General features: G+C 34.7%; 1 protein-coding gene across 2 annotated transcripts in view; it reads right to left on the bottom strand.

Moving 5' to 3' along the window:
• Positions 1 to 16,500, bottom strand: part of GRM8 (glutamate metabotropic receptor 8) — a 971,850-nt gene that overhangs the window by 300,429 nt on the left and 654,921 nt on the right. For both annotated transcript variants that reach the window (XM_049774314.1, XM_049774316.1), the window contains exon 7: positions 11,073 to 11,273. In XM_049774314.1, coding sequence (XP_049630271.1) covers positions 11,073 to 11,273 — 201 coding nt within the window. The remainder of the gene's footprint in view (positions 1 to 11,072; positions 11,274 to 16,500) is intronic.

Consider the following 16,500-nt stretch of genomic DNA (forward strand, 5'->3'; position numbering starts at 1 on the left):
CTGCCCCAATGTAAGTTCAGTGATGGAGAAAAGAAAAAGAGGGCTATCTCTGGAATTCTACCCAGTGTTTTTCTTTATGATAAATATTGTTTTCATGGCAACAGAAAAATATTTGATTTATACAAGTTGTACAGTATTAATATTTTATGGCGTATAAACCAGTATAGAGTAGAATTGGCACTGTTCAAGTTTCTGAAAAAAATCTGAATTTCTCTGTTATATGTTTTTCTTCTTATAAATTTGGCTGTCCTGTGCTTGTCTGTGTTTCTTGAATACCTGAAGGTCTCCTCAGAGGCTTAGGGAGCGCACCCCCCAAAAACTACATTTTTAAGTTGCCCAGTGAGTACTGAGTGAAGTCTAGCTGTGGGGGTTGCCAACCAAAAAGCAGAGCTCTCTGGCCTGCGGAGGCTCCGCCCTGCTGTGCATTTGATCACACTGAGGACTTCAAGGAAAATCTCTCCTGTGCCTGTCTGTGTTTCTTGAATACCTGAAGGTCTCCTCAGAGGCCTAGGGAGTGCACCCCCAAAATACTGTCAACTAGAGGCAGCAGAAGAGCATGGCCACTCTGCTTCGCTTCATGGCCGTGCACTCTTTCTAACCAATGGACCCCACCACAATACACAGGAAAAACCACACTACGAGCATGGCAATGGGGAAATTTCGCAGGCAAACACCATGCACAGAGAATGAAGACGATAGCTCGGATGACCTGAAAAGTTCCAACCATCTGAATAACCTCTCGGATAAGGAACTTAAAATAGAAATATGGAAGATGTTTATAGAACTCAAAGAAAGCATACATTGATCTGAACAGAACACAAAGACAGAAATCAGAAAACTCCAAACTAAAATAACAGATCTGAAAAACACGGTAGCTCAACTGAAAACCTCAGTGGATGGCCTCACCAGCAGGGTAACAGCAGCTGAGTAGAGAATTGGAGTACTGGAAGATGAGATGAAGAAAAACTCAGCAGAAGAAATTGGAAAAGAACATTAAGACAAAAGATCAGGAAATGGAAAAAGTACTCAAGGAATGCGAACAGATGAAAATAGAACTCTGTGATAAACTCAACAGAAACAACATAAGAATCATTGGAGTCCCAGAGACCCAGGTATGAGATCTCCAGAAAGATTCAACTGTCAAATACATCATCAAAGAGATACTCCCAGTGTTAAAGACTACATGCAATCAAATCCTGCATGCCCAGAGTACCAGCTAAAAGAGACCCAAAGAAAAAAAACCCCAAGATACATCCTCGTTACAATGATAAATCCCACAGATAGAGATAGAATACTGAAAGCAGTAAGATCAAAAAGGGAAATTACATTTAAAGGAGCATCCCTAAGACTTACAGCAGACATGTCACATGAAACTCTCAAGGCCAGAAGACAGTGGTGGGATATTGTGACAAGACTGAATGAAATGAATCCCTCACCAAAAATACTGCACCCAGATGGACTCACTTTCAGGTTTGAAGGAAAAATACATAGATTCATGGATAAACAACAGCTCAGAAACTTCAAAGATAAAAACAAGCCTTAAAGGAAAAACTGACAGGTCTACTTTGAGACAAGAGAGACCAACAAACACAGCAAACTTATCTACAAAGATGACATTAAATCCTATGACAATCATCTCCTTCAATTTCAATAGACTAAATTCACCAATTAAAAGACAGAGAGTAGCAAAATGGATCAAAAAGATGAATCCAACCTTCTGCTGCCTACAAGAAACACAGCTGAATAGTCAGAACAAACATAGACTCAAAATCAAAGGCTGGAGGAAAATTATCCAAGCAAACAATGCCCTTAAAAAGCTGGGGTGTCCATATTAATATCTGATGACACCAACTTTATACTCAGAAAAGTGGTAAGGGACAAAGATGGGCACTATGTACTAATCAAGGGATATGTGCAACAGGAAGAAATCAGACTACTAAACATATATGAACCCAATGAGAGACCAGCAAATTATCTAATACAGTTACTGACAAATCTGAAAGAAGACATCAATAATAACACAATAATTGTGGGAGACCTCAACACGGCCCTATCAACACTTGATAGGTCAAACAGACTGAAACCCAACAAAAATATACGAGCCGTGAAAAGAGTAATGGAAAAAAGAGAACTAGTATATTTATATATATAAATATAAATATATATTTATATTTATATATATACATTCCAAAAAACCTGGATACACATTCTTCTCCAATGTACATGGGTCATTCTCCAGAATAGACTACATGCTGACACATAAAAGATACCTCCATAAAATCAAGAGGATAGAAATCTTGCAGGCTACCTTTGCTGACCACTAGACTTTGAAATTAGATGTGAACTACAAAGCCACACAGAAAAAAACTTTAACAATTGGAAATTAAACACCCTGCTACTGAACAACCAGTGGGTCCGAGATGAAATAAAAAAGGAAATCAAAACTTTCCTGGAAACAAATGATAATGAAGACACAAACTGCCAGAATCTATGGGACACAGCAAAAGTGGTCCTGAGAGGAAAATTTATAGCTCTACAAGCACACATCAGGAAGAAAGAAGGGGCATACCTGAATAACTTAATGACGCAGCTCAAAAATTAGAAAATGACCAACAAAAGAAACAAAAATAGGAAGACAGAAGGAAATAACAAAGCTGAAAGCAGAAATCAATGAAGTGGAAAACCAAAAAAAATCTGAAAGATCAACGAAAGCAGAAATTGTTTCTTTGAAAAAAATAAACAAGATTGATAGACCATTGGCAAAACTCTCAAAGAAAGAGAGAGAAACCTGATAACCCGTATTAGAAATAAAAAGGGGGAGATCGCGACAGATACTGTAGAGATCCAAAGGGTAATCAGAGACTACTTTGAGAAACTTTATGCTACTAAACATGAGAACCTAGAGAAATGGAAAAATTCTTGGACAATTATAACCTTCCACAGTTAAGTAAGGAGGATGTAGCATATCTAAAAACTCTCATCACTATTGAGAAAATTGAAACTGTAATCAAACATCTGCCCAAAAAAAAAAGCCCAGGCCCAGATGGATTTCCTAATGAATTCTTTCAAATCTTTTGAGAGGAGTTACTACCAATCCTAGCCAGGCTCTTCCATGAAATTGAAAATGCAGGAACACTCCCAAACAGCTTTTATGAAGCCACAATCACCTTGATACGAAAACCAGACAGAGATGCTGCCAAAAAAAGAAAATTACAGACCAATATCCCTGATGAATGTAGATGCAAAGATCTTCAACCAAATCCTGGCAAATAGGATCCAATGCATCATCAAGAAGATCATACACTATGACCAAGTAGGTTTTATCCCAGGAATGTAAGAATGGTTTAACATCTGTAAATCTATCAACATCATACACAACATCAACAACAAGAAAAATAAAAACCACATGATCATATCAATAGATGCAGAGAAAGCATTTGATAAGGTCCAACACCCATTCTTGATCAAAACTCTCAGCAAGATGGAAATGGAAGGAACCTTTCTCAATCTAGTTGAAGCCATCTACCACAAGCCAATGGCAAATATTATCCTCAATGGAGAAAAACTAAAAGCCTTTCCTCTAAATTCTCGTACAAGACAAGGCTGTCTGCTCTCACCACTCCTCTTCAACATAGTACTGGAAGTTCTTGCTATAGTGATCAGGCAAGAAAAAGATATCAAGGGAATCCAGATAGGAAAGGAAGAAGTCAAGCTCTCATTGTTTGCAGATGATGATACTCTACATAGAAAACTCTAAAGACTCTATGAAAAAGCTTCTAGAAACAATAGACTCATATAGCAATGTGGCAGGCTACAAAATTAAGACAAAGAAATCAATGGCCTTTTTATACACCAATAATGATAGGGAAGAGAAGGACGTCAGGAAGGCAACCCCATTCACAATAGTGCCACACAAACTCAAATACCTTGGAGTCAACTTGACCAAAGACGTAAAAGACTTATACAAAGAAAACGATAACGCCCTGCTCCAAGAAATAAGAGCGGATACACGGAAATGGAAACGCATACCCTGCTCTTGGATTGGCAGGATTAACAGCATTAAAATGCCAATACTCCCCAAAGTATTATACAGATTTAATGTGATCCCTCTAAAGACACCCATGACATTCTTCAAAGAAGTAGATCAAACATTTATGAAGTTCATCTGGAACAATAAACACCCTAGAATAGCTAAAGCACTCCTAGGGAAAAGGAAAATGGGAGGCATTACCCTCCCCAACTTTAAATTTTATTACAAAGCAATAGTTATCAAAACAGCATGGTATTGGAATAATGACAGACCCTCAGATCAGTGGAATAGGCTTGAGTTCTCAGACAATGTTCCCAAGAACCTAATTTTTGCCAAGGGAGCAAGAAATCCTAAGTGGACCAGGGAAAATATCTTCAACAAGTGGTGCTGGCAGAACTGGTTAGCTACTTGCAAAAGAAAGCGAACATAGACCCCCAGTTAACGTCATGTATGAAGGTAAAATCCAAATGGATTAAAGACCTTGATATCAGACCTGATACCATAAGGTATATAGAACAACACGTTGGTAAAACACTCCATGATATTGAGACTAAAGGCATCTTCCAGGAGGAAACTGCACTTTCCAAACAAGTGGAAGTAGAGATCAACAGATGAGAATACATTAAGCTGAGAAGGTTCTGCACCTCAAAAGAAATAGTGCTCAGGATACAAGCGCCACCTACCGTGTGGGAGAAACTATTCACCCAACACCCATCAGATAAGGGGCTAATATCCAAAATATACAGGGCACTGACAGAACTTTACAAAAAAAAAAATCTAATCCCATCAAAAAATGGGGAGAAGAAATGAACAGACACTTTGATAAAAAAAAAAAAGAAATACAAATGGCCAAAAGGCACATGAAAAAATGCTCCTCATCGCTAATCATCAGGGAGATGCAAATCAAAACAATGATGAGATACCATTTCACACCACAGAGATTGGCATACATCACAAAGAATGATAACAATCAGTGCTGGTGGGGATGTGGAGAAAAAGGAACTCTTATGCACTACTGGTGAATGCCTTCTAGTCCAATATCTATGGAAAGTGATATGGAGATTCCTCCAAAATCTGGAAATTGATCTTCCATTTGACCCAGCTATTCCACTCCTAGGGATATACCCTAAGAACACAAGAATACAACACAAAAACCCCTTCCTCACACCTATATTTATTGCAACACTATTCACAATAGCCAGGCTCTGGAAACAACCAAGATGCCCTTCACCAGATAAATGGCTAAAGAAACTGTGGTACATATACACAATGAATATTATGCAGCCGTCAGGAGAGATGAAGTCATGAAATTTTTCTATACATGGATGTACATGGAATCTATCATGCCGAGTGAAATAAGTAAGAGTGAGAGAGATACACACAGAATAGTCTCACTCATCTATGGGTTTAAAAAAATAAAAGTCATTTTTGCAACAATCCTCAGAGACAATGAGAGGAGGGCTGGTACTTCTAGCTCACTTCATGAAGCTCACCACAAAGAGTAGTGAGTACCGTTATAGAAATAACTACACAGAGAACTACCATAATCATGTGAATGAATGAGGGAACTGGAAAGCCTGTCTGGAGTACAGGTGGGGGTGGGGTGGGATGGAGGGAGATTTGGGATGGAGGGAGATTTGGGACATTGGTGGTGGGAATGTTGCACTGGTGAAGGGGGTATTCTTTACATAACTGAAACCTAATCACAATCATATTTGTAATAAAAATGTTTAAATAAAGAAAAATATTTTGAAAAGAAATAAAAAATAAAAATAAATAAATTTGGTCATAGAAATATTTATATTCATAGCATTTTGTTCTAATAGTAACAATAAAAGTAATTTTAAAAGGCAAGTTTTTATAACTGTTTGGCTTTCATAGTAGAGAGCAGAGGTTAAGAAAAGTTGTTAGTTAGGGCCTGAACTGATACCACATCAGTAGAGCATTTGCCTTGGATACTGCTGCTGACCTACCTCGGACCTGAGTTCGAACCCTGACATCCATATGAGCCTTCCAGGAGCAATTTATGAAAGAAAAGCCAGAAATAACCCCTGAGCACCACCAAGTGTGCCCCCATTGAAAAACAACAAATTAACAAACAAAAAAGAAGTTGTTAAGGAACTCATAAGTAAATCTGGATATGTCAGGATACAACTGTTCTTAAAATACACTGGCAAAATATGGCTCAATTAAATTTTATCTATTAATAATAAATTATCAATTTGGTGATTAAATACAATTAAATTAACACTATTGTTGATATATTTGATGCTTTATAGCTTTTACTTTTTCTGACTAAGCATTTGACAATATGCTTCATCTTTAATTAGTTGTATTACAGAATAAGTATGACTCAAAATACTAAATCATTTATCATTCTATTATGTTGCTGATTAGACAACAAAACAGAAGAAGCATAACCACTTAAACTAACCATCTCTTTAAGCCACTGCTTAATTAAGCCTTCTACACACAAGGTTATAATCTCAGAAAGATTGAGTTGTAAACAATTTTCCTTAATTTTATACCAATGGTCTGTGCAGCTAGCAGCTGCTTTAGCAGTTTCACCTCCTGCTATCACAAATTGAGAGAAGGTTCTCCCTTTACAATAATAACATGATTTTACTAGCTTCAAATTGCAAGTGACTATAAAAAACAATTTATACTGATATCTTAAAAATTCCAGAAAGGAACTATTTAACAACAATTTCATCCACACACAAATTATACTTTTAATCAGACACTGTTTTATATGTAAATGAATATTACTAAACAATTTTATCTGATGGTTCAGGTTTTAAAAATTATTTGGTAGTATACTTTTTAATCACTGAATCGAACTGAAAATTTGGAAGGCTACTCTGTGGAAATTCACTGGTGCATGCAAAGCTCATCCTCTGAAAACTGGTTAAAACTATGTTAAGAAAGACTCTCTTCATGCAACCATTGGATGTAATAATTACTACTGTGATTTACCAAGTTCATTCTGGACTTTTCAGATGGTCTTTAGAAAACTTGATTTACCAGTGTCCCCCTAATCCTTCTTTTGGATGTGAGTAGACTATCTTACTAGGTGAAAACATCAGCCAGCACTTAGATAAGCTTCTCAATAGGAATGTAATTAATAGAAAACAAAGATAGTTAGTTTATATCAAAAAGCAAAAATTTCAAGTCTCTATTTTCAGAATCTTTAAAAGTTTAATGAAGTGCCCCCAAGTAAATTTAAATCTGTAGACTTTAAAATCTCTATTTAGCAAGTGGAACCTTGTAAGAACATTGGTGAATAGCACTAGAAAAATGAAGAATCCAAGATGATGAACATTCCTTCACCCAGAAATTCTTTTAATTGATATAACTGTGCAAGAGTTTTAGCAAAATAAGAATTTAATAAGAGTATAAGGGAAGTCTTCTTAGTACATTTTTTATAAATTGAGATCTAAACTCGAATGAATTATAAATCTAGATTATCAATTTATCTCTACTTATTAAAAATTTTAATAAAAATATCCTTCATTTTTATATGCATATGTTCTTAGCTTTGATTGTGAGAACATGTGCAAAACAGTGTATTTATCTTTGGTATAAAATTTGCTTAGATAACATTGCACATAGCCTAGCAAGCTTTCACATAATATATTCCTTAAAGAAATTCGTTTCAAGAAAATTAAATGTTTCCCCAAAACAAGGTAATTTTGCTTCCATCATATAAAGTATACTTACTGAATATCCTTTTATACTGGGCAACTTAAGAAACTCAAGGTAAGGTATTCTTTCTGGCTACTATGTTTACTTCTTTCAGCTTCCAATGTTTCTAATTATACTTCTCTTTGAATGTGTCTTCTATGTGTCTTTTTAATCATAGACAATAAAATATTAATAATAAATAAATGCTAATAGATACCACAGTAATGAAAATAATTGATGATCCTCCTGAAATTAAAAAAAAGGCAAGAAAATGATATATTGTTTGTTGGTAAGGCTCCTGAATTTTAAGCCATTAGAAAAATACACAGGGGCTCATTCTTTTTTTTTTTTTTTGATTTTTTGTTGTTGTTTGTTTTCAACAAAACTATAGAACATGAATCAGCTTGTTCTGCCTCATAAATTGAGAGAATTAAAAAAATGGATGGTTCTAGGGCAAGCAGTTTCATGAACATTGAGTGGAAATATCTAAATACCCAACCCAAAGTTAATGACAATAGAATCATGAGATCCAAACTACAATAAGCTATTGTTACACTAGCAATCCAGGGGGCTAAGGGTGGAGAGGAAGCATCCTGGGAACAGGGGAGAGGAAGGTCAACACTGGAGGTGGAAATTTCCCTAATATACTGTCACTATGTACCTTAAATATAACTGTGAAAGACTTGTAATTCATATTGGTCTTAATAAAAATTATTTTAAAATAAAGGCAAATTAAAAATCCCAATGCCACAGACTCATCTAACTCTACAAAGGGAGTCCTACTAGCAGGAAAAACTCAACGACATACCAGCCTCACTACCAAAATCACTGGGGCCCTTGTGGTGGAAGGGCAGGCTTTGGGAAAGTTGGGAAACTGATGACAAGGATGGGGATTATGTTACATTTGTGATGGGATTGATATTGGAACATTAATGGCCTGAAATTAACTATATTATGGACAATTATGTAAACCACAGTATCAAAAAATAAAGAAACTTAGTTTAAAACATATAAACAAAGCTCCAAGAAAATTCATATATAAAATTCATCTATGTTTCTTGATCATATTTGGCATAGATAGAGCTTATAAAATATTCTTATTTGAATCACTAAAATATCTTATAAATTTTAAGATATTTTTATTACTAATAATATATTTTCTTCATAATATTACTAATAATAACCATTACAAGTATTGTACATCATAGTAAGTTGAGGATATGACACTGGACTCAGTATAATTATTATTAAACAATAATTATTAATTAATAATTATGATGGTTTAATAATAATTCAGAATAATATGAGGATATGACACAGAATTTTTATCTGTTAATGTTATTCCAAAGTTCAATCTACATTGAGAATCACTAACTGGAAGACACTTTGCCAGATATAGTTTCATTATGCTGCAGTGAGTTCTGTTGCTTTCAATACCAAAACAAGAATGACCTATAATACCTCAACTAGTCCATCTGATCTTGAATACTGCTTAACCCCATCTCTGACACAATCCTCTTCAAATGCCACTTACCCTTATACCTTATAGTTCCTCATTATAAACTAGTTCCGGCATACATCACTGCAAGTTAACTCCCTAAACTTTTACAGTCTCAATTCATTAATATTTAAATTCCCCAGAAACTTTACATTTCAAGTTGGTTGGTTTACTATATTAATATATTTATATATTATTAATATATTAATATATAAGTTAATATATTATATGGGCTCATAAGTATCTCTTAACTAATTTAATGACATTTTATGTGAGTTTCTTTGTCCAGAGTAGTTTGATAAAACTAATTAGGAAAGGAATCAATACTAAAAACTATCATAGTAAAATAATTAAGTAAAATAGATGAGAAAGAAATCTCAGAAAAATATCTCTGAAAAAAATTCCTTAGAAATCATTAGAATTTAGAGGAAAATTTTGTATAAATAATCATTAGATATTTAAGACATTTTAGTAGATGATAACAGTATCATCATTTTATGGTATGGTGTAATAATAGGAAGTGAAAAAGTTTTGTCTCAAACCAAGATTTAAAAATTAGCAATTCACCTTTAAAGTACTTGTATCTAGAATTCTATTAAAAATTCTCAAGCCCTACAAGTTTCTATTATTGAGAAGATACATTTATTTGCATTCCTCTCCCCACTTGCTAACAATTTGAATAAAGTGTTCCCCAATGTTTCATTAGGATAAATAACCTTGTATTCTAATACTTCTATTTACTTTGTTCGATAATTGCATGAAAATTATTTCCAAGTGCTACTCAGTATCTATATTATTAAAAAAAAGTATAATGTAAAACATTTCATCAAAATTCTGCTGGAAAATAAAGGATACTTGGTTGACTATAAACTAAAATTTGCCTCACGTTGCCTGAACAAAAGAAGTTTCCACTTGAATTCTAAATTGAAGATGACTTTGTGCTTTGTTGAGAAAGGCTGGCAGATAAGGTCACTGGAGTATATTATGATGGACAGTGCAGGGCTCTGCATGGCTCAAAGGCATGTTCATTGTGTGGATTACAGCCAAACAGAAAGAATTAGACAGCTCAGAGCATTCTATCATTTCATTTGAAAATAATGGCCCAAGTCATGAGCAGCAACCATTCCAACTTTTGTAAAAGAACAACAGCATTCAATAAGTCCATCATTTCAGAGAGGAAGTTCTGCTATTCTCAGTCCCTTACTATGAATCGAATATATTCTGTACCAGTTTCTTTTGACACAGTGCAGCCATGTGGGCAAATCCCATCTACACCACATTGTATGTAGTCTATATATTACATGACACAGCTCATTGCTTCAAATTGACCAAATCATTGAAAGAAATACATGAAAAGAGAAACAGAAATTGAACACAGCAGTTTGAAAATGTAAATAAACATTAAATCTAAATCATCCACTCTCTTCAAGTCAGTTTACTGGTGAAAAGGCTTAAAAATCAATTTCAAACAAAATGTTTACAATTTCTTTTCCAATACCAGCATGAGCACAAATATTTTCAATGAAATATCACCTATTGTCAAGTGACTCTAAATGAACCCGGTAAGTTCATTCTGAAATAGTGATTTTAAGGTGGAATATTCTGATTGATGGTTGTTTATTTTTAACATCTGCTTCTTTCAGAGCAGACTAATGACAACAACCCACCCCCAAAATAGAGGTTTAAAAGCAGGTGAAAAAATTCACACTTTTGATTAAAGGGGACTGCTTCTAATTCTGTGCTTTTCCATGCTGCTCAGTATCTTCTAGATAGAGGGGAGAAAATACATTTTGTCACTTCGAAAAGAATTTCCAGCGAGAAAAAAAAAAAGTAAAAAAAAAAAGAAAAGCTGCAACTTACCATTAAAATTTACAGCCCGAATATAACCAAGTAGCTCTTTTCCATCAATGGTACTCATTCGTGGGCAAAGCCCAATGTAACCAGGACAAAGATCTTTGTGCATATTGTGCAGAGCATAAGCCATGGAATACACAGCATCTATCACAAACTGGACCTTTCCTTCCTGTTCATAAGATGAGTCCCGAGCAATTCTCTCCAAGCCTGCCATAGAAAAACAAAAAACAACATATCATCAGTTAGTAGTTCTATTAGAGTTTTATGAGATGTGAACTTAGATTTACATCATTGGAGGCATACCTAGAAGACAAACTATTTGAGCTACTCCAGATCATTTTAATTCCATACTTAATGAGTCAAGTTTTCAGTTTGATATTGAATGGTTCAGTTGGAAAAAGCATAAGCACTAGCAACCAAAAAAAATGTGAAGTAAAAAAAAGACATAGTTTCATTATCCTTATTTCTATCTTTTGAGTGCTATTATATTTTAAATTATGGTAATCACATGACATTTCTGTGGTACTTTAAGTAAGATATAGAAGTTATTATTTGCTCCATCTACCCGTGTTCTCTGAGCAACACTTAATTAGCAGTGTGGAATAAGGTTGTCTTCCTTTCAGGTCTGTTCTTGTCTTAAATTTGGGAATTTGTCTTAAATATATGGAAATTTTTATAATAATTATTAAATTATAATATTTCCTTATATGAACCTTATACTCATTAGAATAATCATTCTAAAGATTTACTTAAACTTAAACAATCTAAAGATTTACTTAAACATTTACTTAATCTCACTTGTTTAATTTTTTTCAGTTTTATTGTTAGAACTAACAGAACATTCTATAGAATAATAAACATTGAGATAATATATTTTAGCTTTTGGGTCACACTCAGCAATGCTCAGGGGTTACTCCTGGCTCTACGCTCAGAAATCACCCCTGGCAGGCTTGGGGAAACATATGGGATGTTGGGGTTCGAACCATCCTCCTTCTGCATGCAAGGCAAACGCCCTCCCTCCATGCTATCTCTCCAGCACCACCATGAGATAATTTTATACTATTAAATGACTACCTAAGTAAGGTTAGTTAATATATTTATTAATGTTTTGTGTGCGCATGTGTGTGTTGAGAACTGTAAGACATAAACTATTAGCAACTTTTAAGTAGACAATATTGCTTTCACTATAGTAAAGATAACCATAGATTAGAGTGCCATTGATTTTCTACAGGAAGATTTACAGCTTGGATCCTGAGATGCGGCTCAGTAACAGAGTACTTAACTCACATTAGTGAATGATTTAGTTTCATCCCAACATCACCCTACATTGTCTACTGATATAGAACTAGACCACAGTGACCAAACCAAGTGTGTGAGCACCACAACCAAATAGGCAAACAGCACAATCAAGTGTCTGATCTTTCATAAACTACCAATACATCAACAAATGGAAGGTAAGAAGGGAGTAATAGATTAATTTATACAAAAAAAGGATAAATGGCTCTTGAAATAACTATAATTTGGGAATATTGTACCTGTGGTTAAACATATGTTTATAATTGGAACTGGGATTATCTTTAGTATTTAGTGTGTTAAAGAAGCATAACATTAAAAATAAATGCTACTGGAGTTGGGCATGTGGCTAATCCCACCACTACATATGGTTTCCAGAGCAACACTAGGAATTATTCCAGATCATAGGACCAGTTGAAAGTGCTAAGTACTTCTGGACTTGGGGCAAAAAAGAAGAGAAAGGAAAAATAAACTGTAGCTAGATTTATATTATGTATAACATTATATTATGTATATTATATGTATGTATGTATGTTGGGTTACTGATCCTAACATAATCAATAATTGTGCCCCACCCTAGGGTGTGACCTGATGATAGTATATTGGATTATTCCTTACTTGGTATTCTGCTCATACCCTAGGGTAGTACCTGATTCTTGTATATAAAAGCAAGGGTCTGAGGAAGATTGGGGGTCATTCTGGGATGAATTCTTCAGCATCATCAACTAAATAAAGCTAATATCTTCTGAAGCCTGACTGCCTGTGAGTTTTCTACCCACCGCTATGCTGACCCTCAGACCCGCCGGCTGAACAGAATGGCAAACGAGTGGTCCGAGCTGGAGAAGAAAGACCTCATCCTCCATCCCATCACCTTCTAGCCCCATCAAGGGCTGACTTGCAACATATGTATACTATTATATCATGTATATTATATATAATTACTTATAATCTAAATTCTATTTTTGAAGATAAGACCAAAACTCATGAAGGTATTAATCATTTGGACTACATAGAGCAGATACAGAGGCACACTCAGTCTTAAATCAAAATTCATTATTTTTCAATATTCAAAATTACATAGTTAGAAGCAAGAATGTTGGGCATGAGATAGAAAATTGCAGAAAGGAAATTAAAAATGTATGAAAGAGGTTTAAAAGAACTCATCATTTTCATATGCTCTAAACACAAAGTATCTGGAAACCTTTGGAGACACTAAAACATCTGAGATTTGTCCATAAAGTGTGTTAGAGCCTTTAATACACAATCTTTATACTCAATTAGTATTTTTCTTAACACTAATATGCATTTCCTCTATATTTTTGTTTTGTTTTGTTTTGGGGGGCACACCCGTTTGATGCTCAGGAGTTACTCCTCACTATTCACTCAGAAATCCTCCTGGCTTGGGGGGAGCATATAGGACGCTGGGGGTGGGCGTCGAACCGCGGTCTGTCCTAGGTTAACGCTTGCAAGACATGCCTTACCTCTAGGGTCACTGCTCCGGCCTCTTTCCTCTATATTTTTGAAAGTTCAGTTAAATAGTTAATTTATATTTGAGATCTTATAGTTTGATAGAACCAGTAACTTTTTATAGACATATGCAGTGGTGAATTCAATCATTATTATTCATTAAATCATTAAACATCCCTTTCCTACTGGTCTCAGTCACTCATTACATCCTGTTCTTTTAGATGTAGTTGCTTAGTTCTCTGTTCTTTGAAGTTGGACATGAGGCTGACCATGCCCCATCCTTTTTGATATGACTTTTTGATATTCTTCTGATGGCTCAACTTTTCTATACCTGAAAGGCATTGTTTACCTCTTCAATTGCATTTTTTCATTGTTTTTCTCCTGAAACTTGGAATTAATTCATTCTTAAGACCTTTAACTATGCGGCCTATAATATAGTATAGCAGAAAAGAGCTTGCTTTATATAAAGAAACCTGGGTTAGATCTCTAACCTCCAAAATAGACCAATGGATCTATTGAGGCTGAATGATCCCTGAGGCACCACCAGAAATGACCCAACCAGTCTCCAAATATACTATACATACATGTATTCATCTATGAATTATTTCTATGATGAAGACATAGCCATTGTAATCCAAAATGTTGGAGATAGTGTATAAAATGTTTTACCAACTTATATAATCACTTACCCTCATTTTTGAACCTACCTGTATAGAAAATAAGTTTTCTAGAGTTTTTTTGTCACCTAACTGCCAATTCACATGTGAATTTCTCATCGTATTATTATAAAGTTCATGTCAAAGTTAATAGATCCATGAGGAGACTATCATTAAAGGGAATTCTATCTTTACTTTTCATAATTCTATTGAGGGTTTTGCTGGTTTAGAAGCACAAAGAAAGAGAAAAGATCGATTCTTTTAAAACTTTAAAAATCAGTCTTTTCAAAACTATTCTTCCAGTATCAAAAGGTATATTGTTGCTTTCCATGTACTTTAGTGACTTGGTCTAAGCTAAGATTCTTCTCTATATGAAACATCATTCTCTATTTATCTCTATGTGGCCCTTTGTCTTCAGTTTATGTCTAGAATGTCACCAAGCAACCTTTAAAAACAGTTATTTTGGTTTCTGCCTAAAATTCAAATCTCTCACATTTAATGACCAAGTAGAGTATTTTGAAAATGGCTAGATTGGGGGCTTAAAAATTTTATAGCAGATAGCGTGCTTTCCTTGCATAATAGATAAGCCAGGTTTGATCCTTGATACCCCATAGTGTCCCCTGAGCCCCATCAGGAGTAATTTCTGAGTGAAGAACTAAGGTTAACTCCTGAGCATTGCCATGTGTGACCCAATAAATAAACAAAAAAGAATGGCCATAGATGCCCATTCTTATCAATTCTATTGAATATAGTAATGGAAGAACTTGCTCTAACAATTTAGAAAGAATAAAATATTAAGGATATCCAGATAGTAAAGAAAGAAGTCAAGCTCTCACTATTTGTGGATAACATGATAATATATTTAGAAAATGCTAAAGATTCTACAAAAATGTTAATAGAAACAATCGACTAATATGACAGAGTGACAGGCTGCAAAATTAACATGCCAAAGTCCAAGGCTTTCCTATGGGCAAATCATGAAACAAAATGAGAAAAATCATAAAATTACACCATTTATAATGGTCTCAAAATCAAATACCTAGGAATATTTTATCTTAGAGGTGATAGAACTATACAAAGAAAATTACAAAACTCTACTTAAAAAAATAAAGGAGGACATGTAGAAATGGAAAACCATCCCCTGCTCATGGATGGGGAGAATAAGCATCATCAAAATGACAATACTTCCCAAACCATTTACAGATTTAAAGTAGTCCCTAGAAGGATACCCATGGCATTTTCAAACACTTCTGAAATTCATATGAGAAAGTAAACCCACATAGCCACATAGCCAAAGTAATCCTTAGAAAAAGATGAGAGAGATTTACTATATTATCATCTTTAAACTGTATTACAGTAACAATTTAAAAATCAAGGTGTTGGAATAAAGACATAACCTTTGATTAATGGCATAGAATATAAAACCAGAGACAGACTATAAGATGTTGGGTTAATCAACAATAAAAGATGAGGATGAGGTGGGTCAAGAAAAGCCTCATCAAAAATTGGCCTTGGGAAGAAACATTCATGTCTCACAGTTCCTGATGCTGCAAATCCAGACATGATACAGCACTGGTTACTCTAGGGGAGACTCTCTCAGAGAGGGAAGAGAGAGAAAGAGAGAGAGAAAGAGAGAGAGACAGAGAGAGAAAGACAGAGAGAGACAGAGAAAAAGACACTGAGAGAGATTTCACTGCAAAGAGCAAAGATGAGACTAGTCCTATGTCTTACAAGGGAGCAAATTCATTTGTGGGAGCACCTCATCAAATCTATTTAATTCTCAAAATCCTCACCTCCCAAGACCATCATATTCTATAGGTGGTAAGTGCAATTTAAGCTTTCCTCACTTCCTTTCACTTTTTCTGTTGTAATGAGAGGGAAATCACACATGCTTCCTTATGGTATTTGCACATTTGTTTCTAATACTTAACAGAGTTTGCATATAGGGTTTAATATTCACACCCATGGCCACCATGCTTGCTGGCATTGCACATTTTTTAGTTGTGTTTGAAATATAC

This window comes from Suncus etruscus, chromosome 1 (assembly GCF_024139225.1).
Source record: "Suncus etruscus isolate mSunEtr1 chromosome 1, mSunEtr1.pri.cur, whole genome shotgun sequence".
NCBI lineage: Eukaryota > Metazoa > Chordata > Mammalia > Eulipotyphla > Soricidae > Suncus > Suncus etruscus.